Source organism: Egretta garzetta, unplaced genomic scaffold, assembly GCF_000687185.1.
Source record: "Egretta garzetta isolate BGI_Z169 unplaced genomic scaffold, ASM68718v1 scaffold20, whole genome shotgun sequence".
In the NCBI taxonomy this organism is placed as follows: domain Eukaryota; kingdom Metazoa; phylum Chordata; class Aves; order Pelecaniformes; family Ardeidae; genus Egretta; species Egretta garzetta.
In genome coordinates this window covers 347,841-360,529 of record NW_009258388.1, presented here as the reverse complement: position 1 = coordinate 360,529, position 12,689 = coordinate 347,841, and the positions used below count along the sequence as shown (strand labels likewise).

Genomic DNA, 12,689 nt, shown 5'->3' with positions numbered 1-12,689 from the left:
AGTATCTAAGAAAATTTTAGGTTGACCTTAACAGAATAGGGACATCCTTCCCCCTTCATCTCATAAAAAGACATAGAGAAGTTGGCAAGTGTTGCTTGCCAGCGTATAACTGTGTGGTCAGGCTGCAAATGAAAGCTGTATATATACCTTAAGGAATATACTGCGTGGTCACTATACAACCAGGCTTACAGTTGCCACTAACAACTTCTTAGTTTCTCTTCTCCATGTCTCCACAGATGTCCTTAGGAGCTTTCTGTGTGTGTGAACCAAGTCCATGGCCAAGTTTGTGGTTAGACCAGGAAAGCAAGAATGGCTCAGTAGCATTGGCTTTCTTCTAGACTTGGTCAAGTCACTTAATCTCAGTATACTTCATTATCTTAATAAAAGAAACTACCATGGCCTCAGTGACAGTATCCACCAGGTTGTAGTGCTGACCTGGTCCCCACAAGGTGCCTGTAAGGAGAGCACTGCGACGGTCCCAGTATTGCAGATGGAACAATGAGGCGGAAGATCCCGATGTGCGTTTGGCCCATGTTCCCCAGACCATGCTGCCACGCTAACTGCAAAACCACTGTTCACATACAGAAAATATACTAACACAGGCTTATCTTCAAAAGTTTGTTTTGGAGACTTCGTGTTCATCTTGCATTTTGAATCGCTAAGTGAAAAAGCCCACTACAAAGGCAGAGAGGTGATATATATGTTTGAAAGGAGAAATTACCCTAAGTATCTATTACAGTCCAAAACTTTTCTTTCTGGTATCAGTGAGACTTTTCACTATGACGGGAGAGTTCTAACCTGTAGAGATTTAAAAGAGTTCGAGTGCCCAAACCTTTATTAAAGTCAGTGTTCAAACAGAGCAAAAGAATGTCCCTAATACAAAATGTGTGAATTAAATATAGACAAAAGGATTGCAGGGATTTAATGTTGCTGATAAATTTTGTAGATTTCTGTAGAATGCTGTATAAGTGAGAGCTTTTCATTTAAGTTAGGCCAAAAAGAAGTATTAAAGTAGAAGAATCAAAAAAAAACCCCAACATGGCAGATGAGAAGCAGCAAAATGAATGAACTCATATACACTGCTAGACCAATCTTAGAACAAGACTGATACAGGTAATAACAGAACATAAAAACTAGGCTAAAGCTTAGCTCAAACCTGCCTAAAAGTAGGTGGTAAATGAAATATATCTACACCCCGTATAAAAGAATTTCACAGCCGGTGCTCTGGACCAGCTCTTTCTCAGGTTATCCCTGAACACTAGTTCCCAGCTCATGACTGAGGATTAGCACTGGTTGGATGGCATAGCAAAATAAAGTATTCACAGTGTAATTCAGGAGTTTAATGGCTTTTATAAGATATAGTTGCTTTTAGAGATTTTAGAGCTTTTAGAGCATCAAAATAAACCTTTCCCCAACTTATTAGGCTCGTCTGCAAAGTGTAAAGAGGACAACCTCTATCAAGAGCACATCTGCCCTAAGTCGTATGGGCTGGATCAGCTACATTGTGAAAAAAAAATTGGGAAGAAGCTCAAAGTAGATAATGGCGTAGTTGCCTATCGCAGTCTGGTATAACTATCAAATGACTGATGCACTCTTCTTTGTAATGTTTACCACTGTAAAGCAAATTTTGAAATTGGATTGTTTATTCAACGTTGCATGAAAGTTTCCTTTAAAAAAACACTATCCTATTAGCGGATGAGTAACATATAGATAGATAGATATACGTATGGCTGCTGCACCTAGGGAAAAGCATTTAGAGTACAAAAATTATGTTGACACAAAAAAATACCAAAGGGAGGTCTTAAGAAGAAGAAACACACAGTGTCTTCATGTCTGTCACAACCAGGGAAGGTCGGTATGTGTAAGCCAGGCTTACGTAGCTGGGGACATGGAGGGACATTTGGCCAAGCAAGAGGTTTTTTTCTGGCTTCTCTAAAACACAGCCTATACCTTAATATCAAAGAAGAATTCAAGCCAGGATACTGGTGAAAGCTTTTCTCCCCCTTTTTTTTTCTCCAAGAAAAGACTTTTTTTCATCACAGTTCAAAGGTTGTGAAAATGACCTCACTCCGGTTGTCAAAGAGTACTGGGAAATTTCCTCAGCTGCTCAGTCTTAGGCACTTGTCTATGCAAAGCGCCTGCTAAGGCCAGTTCCTAGGTTAGCGGTGGTCTGTATGAACTGATGGCAGTGAGGTAGAAAAGTCAGCTATTGTGTAGGCTTTTCACTGAGACTGAAATGCCTGAGTTATTTGCCATTGCAGGATTTTACAATATTCATGGCAAAGATATTGCAGCTTACATCGGAATCCATTTTCAGGCACTTTCTCACTGACTTTCAGAAACCCCACCTGCATAAATACTGCTGAATCAAGCCTAGGCTTGATATCGCACTTTCAAATCCAGTTGCATGCAACTTTTGCATGGGGCTGAGAGATGCAGGCAAATACCTCTCTCTCATTTATCCTACGGCTATTTCACACCTCTCCAGCAGCATAGGGAGACCCTGTGAAATCTGGCTCCAGAATGTTTGCCAGGTCTCAAAGTTTCCATTTTATAGAAATAAAATCTCTCAGACATACACATCTGAGGTTTGTAGTTCAACCCTACCACCGTTCCTCACATGCATGATCCTTTCTCAAAAAAGGAAACGTATTCAGTGTTGGTCTCTATTCCTCCACCAACAGAACAAAATCTGGAATTAATGCGGTGTGACTAATGAAAACATGGTTTTATTCTGTATGAGTCTCCCTCTCCTCTCTTTGCCACCCCCCCTCCCACCCCCCCATCTCTATAAATTAGAGATATATATCGTGGTATCTGTAAGAAGCATTTTGCTGGGTGTCTGCAGGATTTCATATCCTTAAGGTGGAGACCATCAGCTTGATTTTAATGACATTTATATTGGATACAAAACCAAAATCGAGGTTTATCTTTGGTTTTGTAATGCAACATGCACCTAATGTGCAAGAAAATAAATACTTGATAAAGCCATTCAGTTAATACCAAGGATTAATTATTTCTATAAATTTGAAGGATTAGACCCAGTTTAGCCCTTTATAATATTTTACAGGGTTTTTGTTATTTTAAATATAATCCCTATGTCTACATCATGATAGTATATATGGTCATTAACATGAATATACACATTGATTAATCTATAGCGATATTAACACATGCATAAACATATTTTCTTGTGGATATTAATAAACTGAGTCAGCTTTATTTTAGGAACAAGGCTTTTTACTGGTGTAAATGCAGTGACACAGTTGGACATAATAGTCACTTGATATGAACTGCCAGACTTTGATTGCCCAAATTGAAATGGAATGATATCTTATTAAAAAGGCAATCCAATACTTCAAATTGCAAAAGGAGAAAAAGTTTATATAACACTATAATATATCTGTCTAATTGGGAATATACAGTTAGGTCATGCATAAGCTTGAAAAAAAAAATACATGTTTTTCTGGTGAAAATGGACTTTCTGAAGTCTTTGCTATAGACTGTTGGGTAAAAAATTGAAAAAGAATACATATAAGTGGTATTTATTTTATAATCTCTGTGAAACACAGTGTGTTTATTTATCAACTTGATAACATTCTCTTTAATTCCAAAGTGAAATGGCATTTGGTAATGAAGTGATTGTCATTTTAAAACCCCTTTGGTTTTAGAGGTGCTGTTGTGTATATATATTTTTTCCCCCCTTTTTAAGTATAATGCCTATAATATTACTGTGTCAAATTCAGATGAATCGTGACAAACAACATTTTCACAATAGGAAATGTTAACATGTTACATTCCTTTCTTTGGAAAAATAAAAGAAATTATCACAGAAAACACATTTTAATTTAATTATATCCTTTAGGTCATTAAAGTGATATAATGTGCACATCAGTCCTCTTTTCATCCACAGATTACTTTAATCCTTCATGGGCATTTTTTTTTTCCTCTGGCTTTCTTTCATATTTGCTTTGTTTTGAAATTGCATGCTGTCTGGATTATTTGTGCATGACCTCCACATTAATTTCACATTGAATGTTTACATATTCTGAGAGATTTTCATGGATCATTTATTCTACATGTGCAATTTTTTTCCTTTGTTTTCAGTTACTGAACTTTTTAAAAATGCTTGAAATGTAAAAGTGGCATGAAACTTTCGTGACACAAGCAGACAACTATTTTAATACAGATTTTCAGTACCTAACGTCACATCTTTCAGAAATACATATTCTAAACCACACTTTATGTGTGCCTCCAAAATGTAAGAAAATGAATTATGTTCTGAAACTCTATTCCATTTCAGAATTGGAGCCCAGTACTGGTAATATTTCATTTGGGCAATGACAAACACATGAAATTGGTCCTGTAAATGAATCAAGAAGGTCTCTGCTCTCTTGGAGGTGAACAGTTGCAAAGTCGTGTGTCTGGGCATTGCATCTGGTCAGTATAGGAAGCAGAGTAGGATGTTGTCTGATGGACAGCACAGACCACTGCAGATAAGCGCTATCTGGAAATACCAACTTCTCTTGATTGACATTATAGGGACCCTTATTCCTCATTTAGTATCTGAAATAGATGTCCCAAGCAGGATATACCCTGCTTTTACACAGCACAATGCCATGAGCCTTTGTGACTGTCTATAAAATCAAGAGTTTTATCATGTAAAAAAACAACTTCTTCCATATTAGTTCCCCATTTGAAGAACTAAAGCGATATATGTTGTTCAACATGTAATGAAATGCTGCTTATCAGCAGAATTCCATCTCCAAATCACATAAAACTAAAAGCATATTCAGAGGAACCTAATGAGTAAGTATACATGTATAAAACAAAGTATTTTTTTGTTAAATTATGAAAAAAAAAGCATTAAAACACACTTAAGGAGATGTTGATTAAGAGGCCAAAGAAAACACCATGAAATCAGCAATGGTTACCAGAAAAAAATATTTTATTTCAGTTGGCACAGGGCTGAATTCACATACCTAGTACAAGTAAATCAAAGGCTTCCGCTTCCCTCTTTACAGCCTATTCTTTTTCAAAGAGTTAATTAATTCTGTGCACAGTCTGCTAGGAATAAAGATGAGTGGATTGATCACAAAGCGTGCTGAGCCATCTGTATCCCTTCACCTGAACAAGCCCAGCCCGATAGTTTCCAAACAAGGAGATGAAGGTTGTGATTTGAGACCTCTGTAATCACATCGATCTGGTCTCCAGGGGCTTCGCCTTCAACCTGCAGACCTCACCGCAAGCACCTCTGAGTCTTCACAGCCTCTTGGTTTGGCATGATTTGAGTCACTACAGTTCTCTCCACTTTTACAAACTAGTTGTTTTGTCAGCATGAGTGTGACAACAATTAGACGTCCCTGTTTTTGCCCCATGCCTTTTCTCCTTCACAGTCATTCAATGACAAGCGTAAAAAGAACTTCATCTTTTCACGAAAATTCCCATTCTACAAGAGCAAGGAGCAGAGTGAGCAGGAAACAAGTGATCCAGAACGTAAGTAACCTCTTGGAGACGATGTCACATGCAGCAGCACAAAAAATGGGTGACACGCATGATACCAGTACCCCACACATCTAGGCAAATATCTGTTGTAGGCAGGCAGGAGAGGTATTACTACTGTGACCAATGTGTGACTGCAGTTTGGATCCAGCTGGTCCTTCCTTCCCTGGAAACATCATTTTCAGAATAATAAAACAGTGACCTTAACTTTTGGAAGAGCAAATGTGGCTCCTCAAAGCTGTTGTGGCACTTGTCATAAATCCAAACTCGTCTCTGATTAAATATTCCCAGATCAGAACTGGCTCAAAATAATGCAAACGTGATTTCTTTCACAACATCAAAATAAGCACTAAATTATTACTTTCTAAAAGGTCTGCTCTAATCTCTTTTTTGCCTTTGACATTCTCCAAGTTGATTGCCATGGGCAGCTTCACTGAAAGTTTAACAATAAAATGAAGCATTTGAGCTAACAGCTTAAACAAGTAAATCAGATCTTGGAATGTGTACCTGGGCATTTGCTGCTTGCTTAAATTGTATAGAAAACCAGCATTATTAAAAATATATGTTGGTTCCAAGCCCAAATATTCACTTTGTTTTCTTAATAATCATATCTTAAATTTACACAGTGAGGATCATTTCTGGGACTTTATTTATTGGGTCGTTCCTTCTTCCTCACAGCTCCAAAAGCCACTCATAATGGTCACTGCCTCTTTCATTGGCTGCATTCCCATAGAACATGGGTTTAAAGTTGTTTCAGAAAGAAAAAGCAGGGATCCAGATTGCTCAATCAACATGGTCAGTCATGGTAGTATCCATTTCAACTCCACTGACTTCTTCCTTCCTCTTCTGCGGCTGTTCTTCCTTTCTCATTGCTCTCTCTGGGGACTTCCGTGCAGGACATCCCCGGATTAGGTGACGACGGTTATGGAACAAAGACTCTGAGTAAGTTCCCAGGAATGGTCACTGTAAATCTTTTTTTGTTTTGTTTTGTTTTGGCTTCTGTTCCTTCTCTGAGGACCCTCCACTCCTAGCATGCACAAGATAGAGTTTTATTTGTTACCCAGCTGTGAATGCATTAAAAATGTTTCAATCATTTTGTTCTGCATGACGATCTTAAATAACATACAGTGTATCAAGCAGACACTTTCACTTCTTTTGTAATAACACCTTTTGTTTCTGACAGTATGTTATTGTTCCCATCATGGCGGTTCTGTAGGGTAGCATAACTAGAACTCGGTTTGCTGCCTAGATTGTTCTTTTCAGCAACAATCCCTCCCTCTCCATCTCAAGGGAAAGTTAAACATTTTACCTCAATCACATCCTGAGGAGATCGATAGAAAACTGGTTTACACTGTTGCTTCTGCATTTTCAGCTTTTTGCATGGGACTGTTTGTTACTTTGCTGGATTTTAGATTAGTACTTGTTATTAATGGAAGAAGTCATTCACAGGCTAGAGAAGACCATGCCTTCTCCAAAGCTGATTTTGCACCCGTTTCACCATTAGCAACTTGTTCTCTGTCATGCAACCTTAATCAATTTCTTTTTCTGATGCAGCAATCCTGTCTCAAGACGGGATGCAATTGGCATTGCAGAACGTGTAGCGTGTGAGAAACCATTTTGCTTCCTCGAAAGTTAGACCAGAAAAATTGTACAGAGTGAAATATTTGCACCTGATTTCTATATAAATAGATAACATTATATTCTGTATCCAGATCTAAATAAGTTAAAGAAAATGCCATTTGCATGCAGTTTGGCTGCTTCTTCCTCAGTTCTTATTGTTTTTCTTAAGCACCAAGTAATTGGAGCAAAATGTGTGTGAATGTTAACACTGCATCGCCTACTGTTTTGTATTTGCTTTTTAATTGCAGAAATGTGCATCCACGCACGCAATTTTAGAGATTATTCTGTTTCTGACTGATTTGTTGAAGGGGCATTTTAATGGTTTAACTTTACGCCATACAATTTCAAGATGAAAGCTTCATCTCTTGTACAAAGAACAGTTCTGCAAGACTAGTTTTGTCAGTGATAGACAGCAAATGTCACTGCCACCTGTATTTTAACCATCCTGCTACTTTAAGTGTCATAGCAGCTCATTAGCAGCAAAGGCAGAGCCTTCCTCTGCCAAAGGAGGAGTAGAATACTTCTAATCTGATAACCCTCCTGAATATCTGTGTCCTTACAAAGACAAATCTCCATAATATCCGACCATTTCAAAGGAGATAACTGAATTCTGCAAATTGCTAAGGGAAAAGTAGCACAGAGGTATTATATAGGCTCTAGTTTGTCTATTAATGTCGCACCTAGCTTTCAGTTACTGACACACCTCTAGACATGCCCACCCATCCAAATTTCACTAATATTCAACTCAGATATGCTTTTTAATGACTGTTCTTACTATGAAGGATATTTCTTCTTGTTTAATAAAGTTCGTCAGGGCCCTATAGTATATTAGTTTGAAACAACCCTTGTTAACTTGCTATGAAATGTCCAAAAGTCAACATACTCTTTTCTTCAAAATATAAGTTTCATGTTTTAAAGCTTCTTACTAAGACCAAGATTAAAGTTTCCCGTTGCTGTTTTTATCAGACATCATTCCCTCTCATTTCTGCTGCTCCAGTAACCCCATCAGTCCCACTCTATGAACCCCAAGCCACTAGATTGGTACATGGGTACATTCAGCACCTTGCAGAGAAGAGGTGGTCTTGGCACTGTTCCCATAGTCATCCTTCTTGACATCCATGCACGGTCTACTCTGGGTTCATCCCAGGGGATTTCTGGCTTTTATGAGTCCCTTCTTTCACTGGGAATGTTTAGAGGCACTTGCAGGTGAGTGTTGTGAGTCACGCACAGCCTAATTTGCCCACTGGTTTAATGACAAATATTGGACCTATTTTGGCTCCTGGTGTTTGTCAGGCAGTGACTTATTTGTACCCATAGTCCATTTAACCACCGTGGCTCATTCTCATTAGCCCGGGGTGGCTCCCCACTGTATAGCCATTATACCATTGGTTTCTAAATGTCCTAGACCAGCCAAAAAGTTTCAACTGTCAAATGATCTTTCAGGTGCAAAGCAGTCACCATTTCTACCAGAGAAACTATTAAAACCACCATTTAATGTGGTCCTGAAGACCTCCTGGAGACCATACAGCATGGTCTGACTTACCATAAACAGTCTGCTGACTACAGTTTGGGAACAGCAACTTCACATGATATAGATTGCACGTTCCTTTAAATAATAAGATAATAGAAACAGGACACCACACTTGCCAAATCACAAGTCTGACCCATCACGATAGTTCTTATATCTCTATTCACCTATCAAGTCCAACTGTTAACCTAACCCTGCCATCCCACCACTAAACCATGTCCCTAAGCACCTCGTCTGACCAGCTTTTAAATACCTCCAGGGATGGGGACTCCACCACTTCCCTGGGCAGCCCATTCCAATGCTTAACAACCCTTTCCATGAAGAAATTTTTCCTTATGTCCAACCTAAACCTGCCCTGGCACAACTTGAGGCCATAGCTAGCTTAAAACCTAGGTTAAATCCTGAGGCTAGACAATGTCTGAAAAAAGATTTCTTCCTTTTTTTTCTTAGTTTTTTCACAGGCTTTTTCTTCTTTTTTTTTGAACAGGGTAAAATAGATACAGTTACAATATTTGATATCAAAACCATTTTCACGTTAATTTGCTAATCCTTTGGGATCATGCACAGTAATTAAAGATGGACACAGGTTAGAAGTTTAGCAGGAATCGTTCCAATGCATTAATGATGATTACTGATAGTGCAGAATAATATGAGCAGACACTCAGGTTTCCTGAAATTACTCAAGACGTCCAGTGAGATGCAAGTGGACCATAATATACTTTGAAATTAAGTTATCTGAGATGTCATTAACCATCTCATCAAGAAAAAACGTGGCTTTGCCATGACACGTATCATTAGCTAATACGCACAGTCTCTTTCTGAAATGCCACAAGAGAGAAAGCTTTCATTTTACCTGTGTAAAATTATCTAAGATTTTTCAGGTGATGTCACTGCATAGTTTTTATTTCCTCTCTGCACAACTACCTTTGCATGACCGTGGCAGTTCTTTTCAGTTTCTGCAGCTCTGTGGTGCTTGGTTATGTTCTTTAATTTGCTGTACTGTTCTTGCAGAACATGTTTCTTCTAATGCCAGCGATAGTGAAAGTAGCTACAGTAAGTTACTGCTTTCATTAGAGTCCTTTTACTTTGCGTTGCTTGGTCTGTTTGTTTCTTTTATTTTATTTCTCTCCTCGCTATTCTTTTGTTAATGTTAAAAAGACGGTTGGAGCAAATGGCTTGGAATTCAAATTTATAACCGCATCTTGAGTACAAAGCTATAAAAGAAAACTGGCAACCTTTATAAGAAAAGGGAGGAAGTCTGTTATTTGGGATGTATTCTGGGACATAAAAGCAAATCTGGCTTTGGGTAGCCTGTGAAAGTCAGGATTATTTGGTTTAATGATGAGAAGTTTATTTCAGCAGGGAGGGGGCAGTTCTTGATAATCCGTTAAAACAAAAATCACTCCATAGCTGTACTCAAATCTGCAAAAGGCATCCTCTTTGCAAGGTCACAATTTTTACTTGTATTTATGCATGCCTGTATGAAGTGCAAAGAAATAGTCCCAAGTATTTTGTTGAGCCCTTAATTTTGGCAGTACATATTCCCTAATGCATAATTAAATCTTAAAAAAAAGGTAAGATACACCTTCACCCCTTAGGCACTGCTGCTGAATGTCTCTGGTTCCCTATAAGTGGAGGTCCCAACCCTGCAACCTGATTTAGTTGGAATTACAGACTCCATGTGGTCATACAACCAACAGGCAGATTGTATGTTCTGGGTAATTATTAGTAATACCCAAAAATTTAACAAATACAACCATTTTTCTGGAATTGTTGAAAAGTAAAAAAATAAGGCATTAAATAAATTACTTGAAATGTAATTAAAGGTAATTAAAATGATAGATTGCATACTAAATCACCCAGCTGTTTAATTTTTTCAAGCCATTTGCTTAGCAAATCAAGTTTTCCACCAGTCACTCAGCACTTGTGCTAAGCACCCACATACATTCAGGTAATCATTGGTATCATACCTCATATTTACTAGTCCTGATATAGTGCATAGCAGTTGAGCTCTGTTAATAAACACTGGTTTGTTTCTGTAAAACAGCTAATCTTCTGCAATTCAGAAATGGTAAATTAGACTGTATTCTCTTGTATTGCAAAGGTTTCCTTGGAAAGCAATTGCCAGAGTCAGAAGAAAAGAGTAGGCGCTCTTGAACTGCGAAGATCCAATTCTGAACGACTTTTAATGTGTCCTCTACTGAGGAGAAGAGGAGGATTTTATGTCTGAGATATAAGACAGTCTTTCCCCAGACTAACTTTGCAATCAGAAATGAGTCAATACGTTAAATTTTCAGAAGTTTGCATGAGTCAAATCTCCTCCAAGTGTGTTTATTTCAGGGTGTGCTCAGGGCAAAAGCCCAGAGAAGAATCTGGGCTGGTGGCTTAACACATCCCATGTCTGATATACTGTCCCAAAAAGGAGACTTAACAGGGGTGCTCAGTTGCAGCCAAACATTTGGAGCAGGTCCACAAAAGGTAGTTCCCAAACTTCATCACAAGACAGGCCACATAGCCAGTTCCTCAGTGGCTGTGCAATAGCTTTAAACAGAGTGTATGTTTGGAGGCGCAGGAAAGGGGATAGAAATGGTTTGGGGTAGTTAGTTGGGACATAGATGCTTGGAAGGCAAAGGAATGTTGAGGTAACAACTGCCCACCTTCTAGGAGCTCTCCCTCTAGGGTGGTTTCCATCTGGGAAAGGTCCTGTCTCATCCCAGCAGCATCCAGCCTACATCCTGTTGGCTGGAGCTCCCCACACATTACTGGTGTGTCCAACAACTGCTGCCCAGTGGACAAGATGCAGGCAGGGCTTCCTTCTCTGCCCATGGGAGAGCTATGCCATTTAGCAGGAGAGGAAGCCAGTCTTAGGCTATGCCAAAAAAAAGTGGCTTTAAAGTCCAGGAGCTGGTGCCCAAAGGACTTAATTCTATTTGCTAACAATTCATTCATGCGTGCTGACATAACACGTGAAGGCATGACTTTGGGCAACCAGCAACTTTGGTGACCAGCTTTTGGAGATTACTATTTCAGCTGGCCATGGTGGCATGTCAACTTTAGCCTGACTGTGTGTTCAATTACTACCTGGCCATGGTATATCAGCATATCTGCTGTGGGGACTTACAGCCCTCCTGAATCCAGATAGCTGCTCTCTAAATCTCCAAGCTACTCTATGTCAACCGTACATCACATTGTACAGCTCATTGCAGCAGATCTCCCCTAGAAAAATTATGACTCGGGAACAGAGAAGAATCAGACAGAGGAGAGTGAGAAGTGGGTGGTCAGAGAGAGCAGTCAACAAATTGTGAAGGCATGGAGATAAGAGACATGAGGCCTGTCATGAAGAAGTTTTCTTATTTCAGTGCAGTTCTGACCTTGTGGGAATGTTGAGAGAGGACACTGCACAGTAGAAGCCTATCAATATCTCTTATGTGGGAAGAGTATCAGACCTAGTCTGTGAACATTTCCTAAAACTTATTCCTCACTGCTTCCTAATGTATTTATTCCTAATGAAAGGAAAAAAATAACAGGTGCTTGGGGTGAAGGTCATTCCTGGTAGAACAAGACAGCATTCAGCATTCATTATTTCTGCTCTTCTTGTTTGCAACTGGGTGGCTGGGAACAGGGACCAACGTCATTCACTGCCACAGAACCAGGTTTGGTTTAGCTCCATTTGGAGCCAGCCATGTTGCAAAGTTGTTCTTCAGTGTGATGAAGTACCATTTTGAGGAGAATTTTTTGTGTTCAGAGTGAGGCACTACAACTTATTTTACCAGGACGTGTGTTGACGTGCAAACTCATCTAGCCCTCAGTCTGTGCACTGGTGAAATGGGACATACTAAGAGGAGAAAAAAAAATTGAAGCTGAAAAAATTTATGGGGAGCAAATACAAAACTTCTGGAGAGCTCAAGGGTTTTCCATGGGGTTGTGACCTTGTCCCAGTGCCCCTCTTCTCTTCTGTTATCCAAGCAAATGAGATGGAAGAAATGGGTTGCCTGCCCCACTGCTTTCTGAATTGTGGGAAATCAGCAATTTGCACCTT

At 39.2% G+C, this 12,689-nt stretch overlaps 1 protein-coding gene across 7 annotated transcripts in view; it reads left to right on the top strand.

Moving 5' to 3' along the window:
* Positions 1 to 12,689, top strand: part of DLG2 (discs large MAGUK scaffold protein 2) — a 698,848-nt gene that overhangs the window by 669,884 nt on the left and 16,275 nt on the right. For 5 of the 7 annotated variants that reach the window (XM_035897884.1, XM_035897901.1, XM_035897894.1 and 2 more), the window contains one exon: positions 6,399 to 6,444. In XM_035897884.1, the coding sequence (XP_035753777.1) occupies positions 6,399 to 6,444 (46 nt within the window). Of the gene's footprint in view, positions 1 to 5,396; positions 5,497 to 6,398; positions 6,445 to 12,689 lie in introns of all 7 variants that reach the window. The other 2 variants (XM_035897888.1, XM_009642366.2) reach the window with 1 other exon arrangement.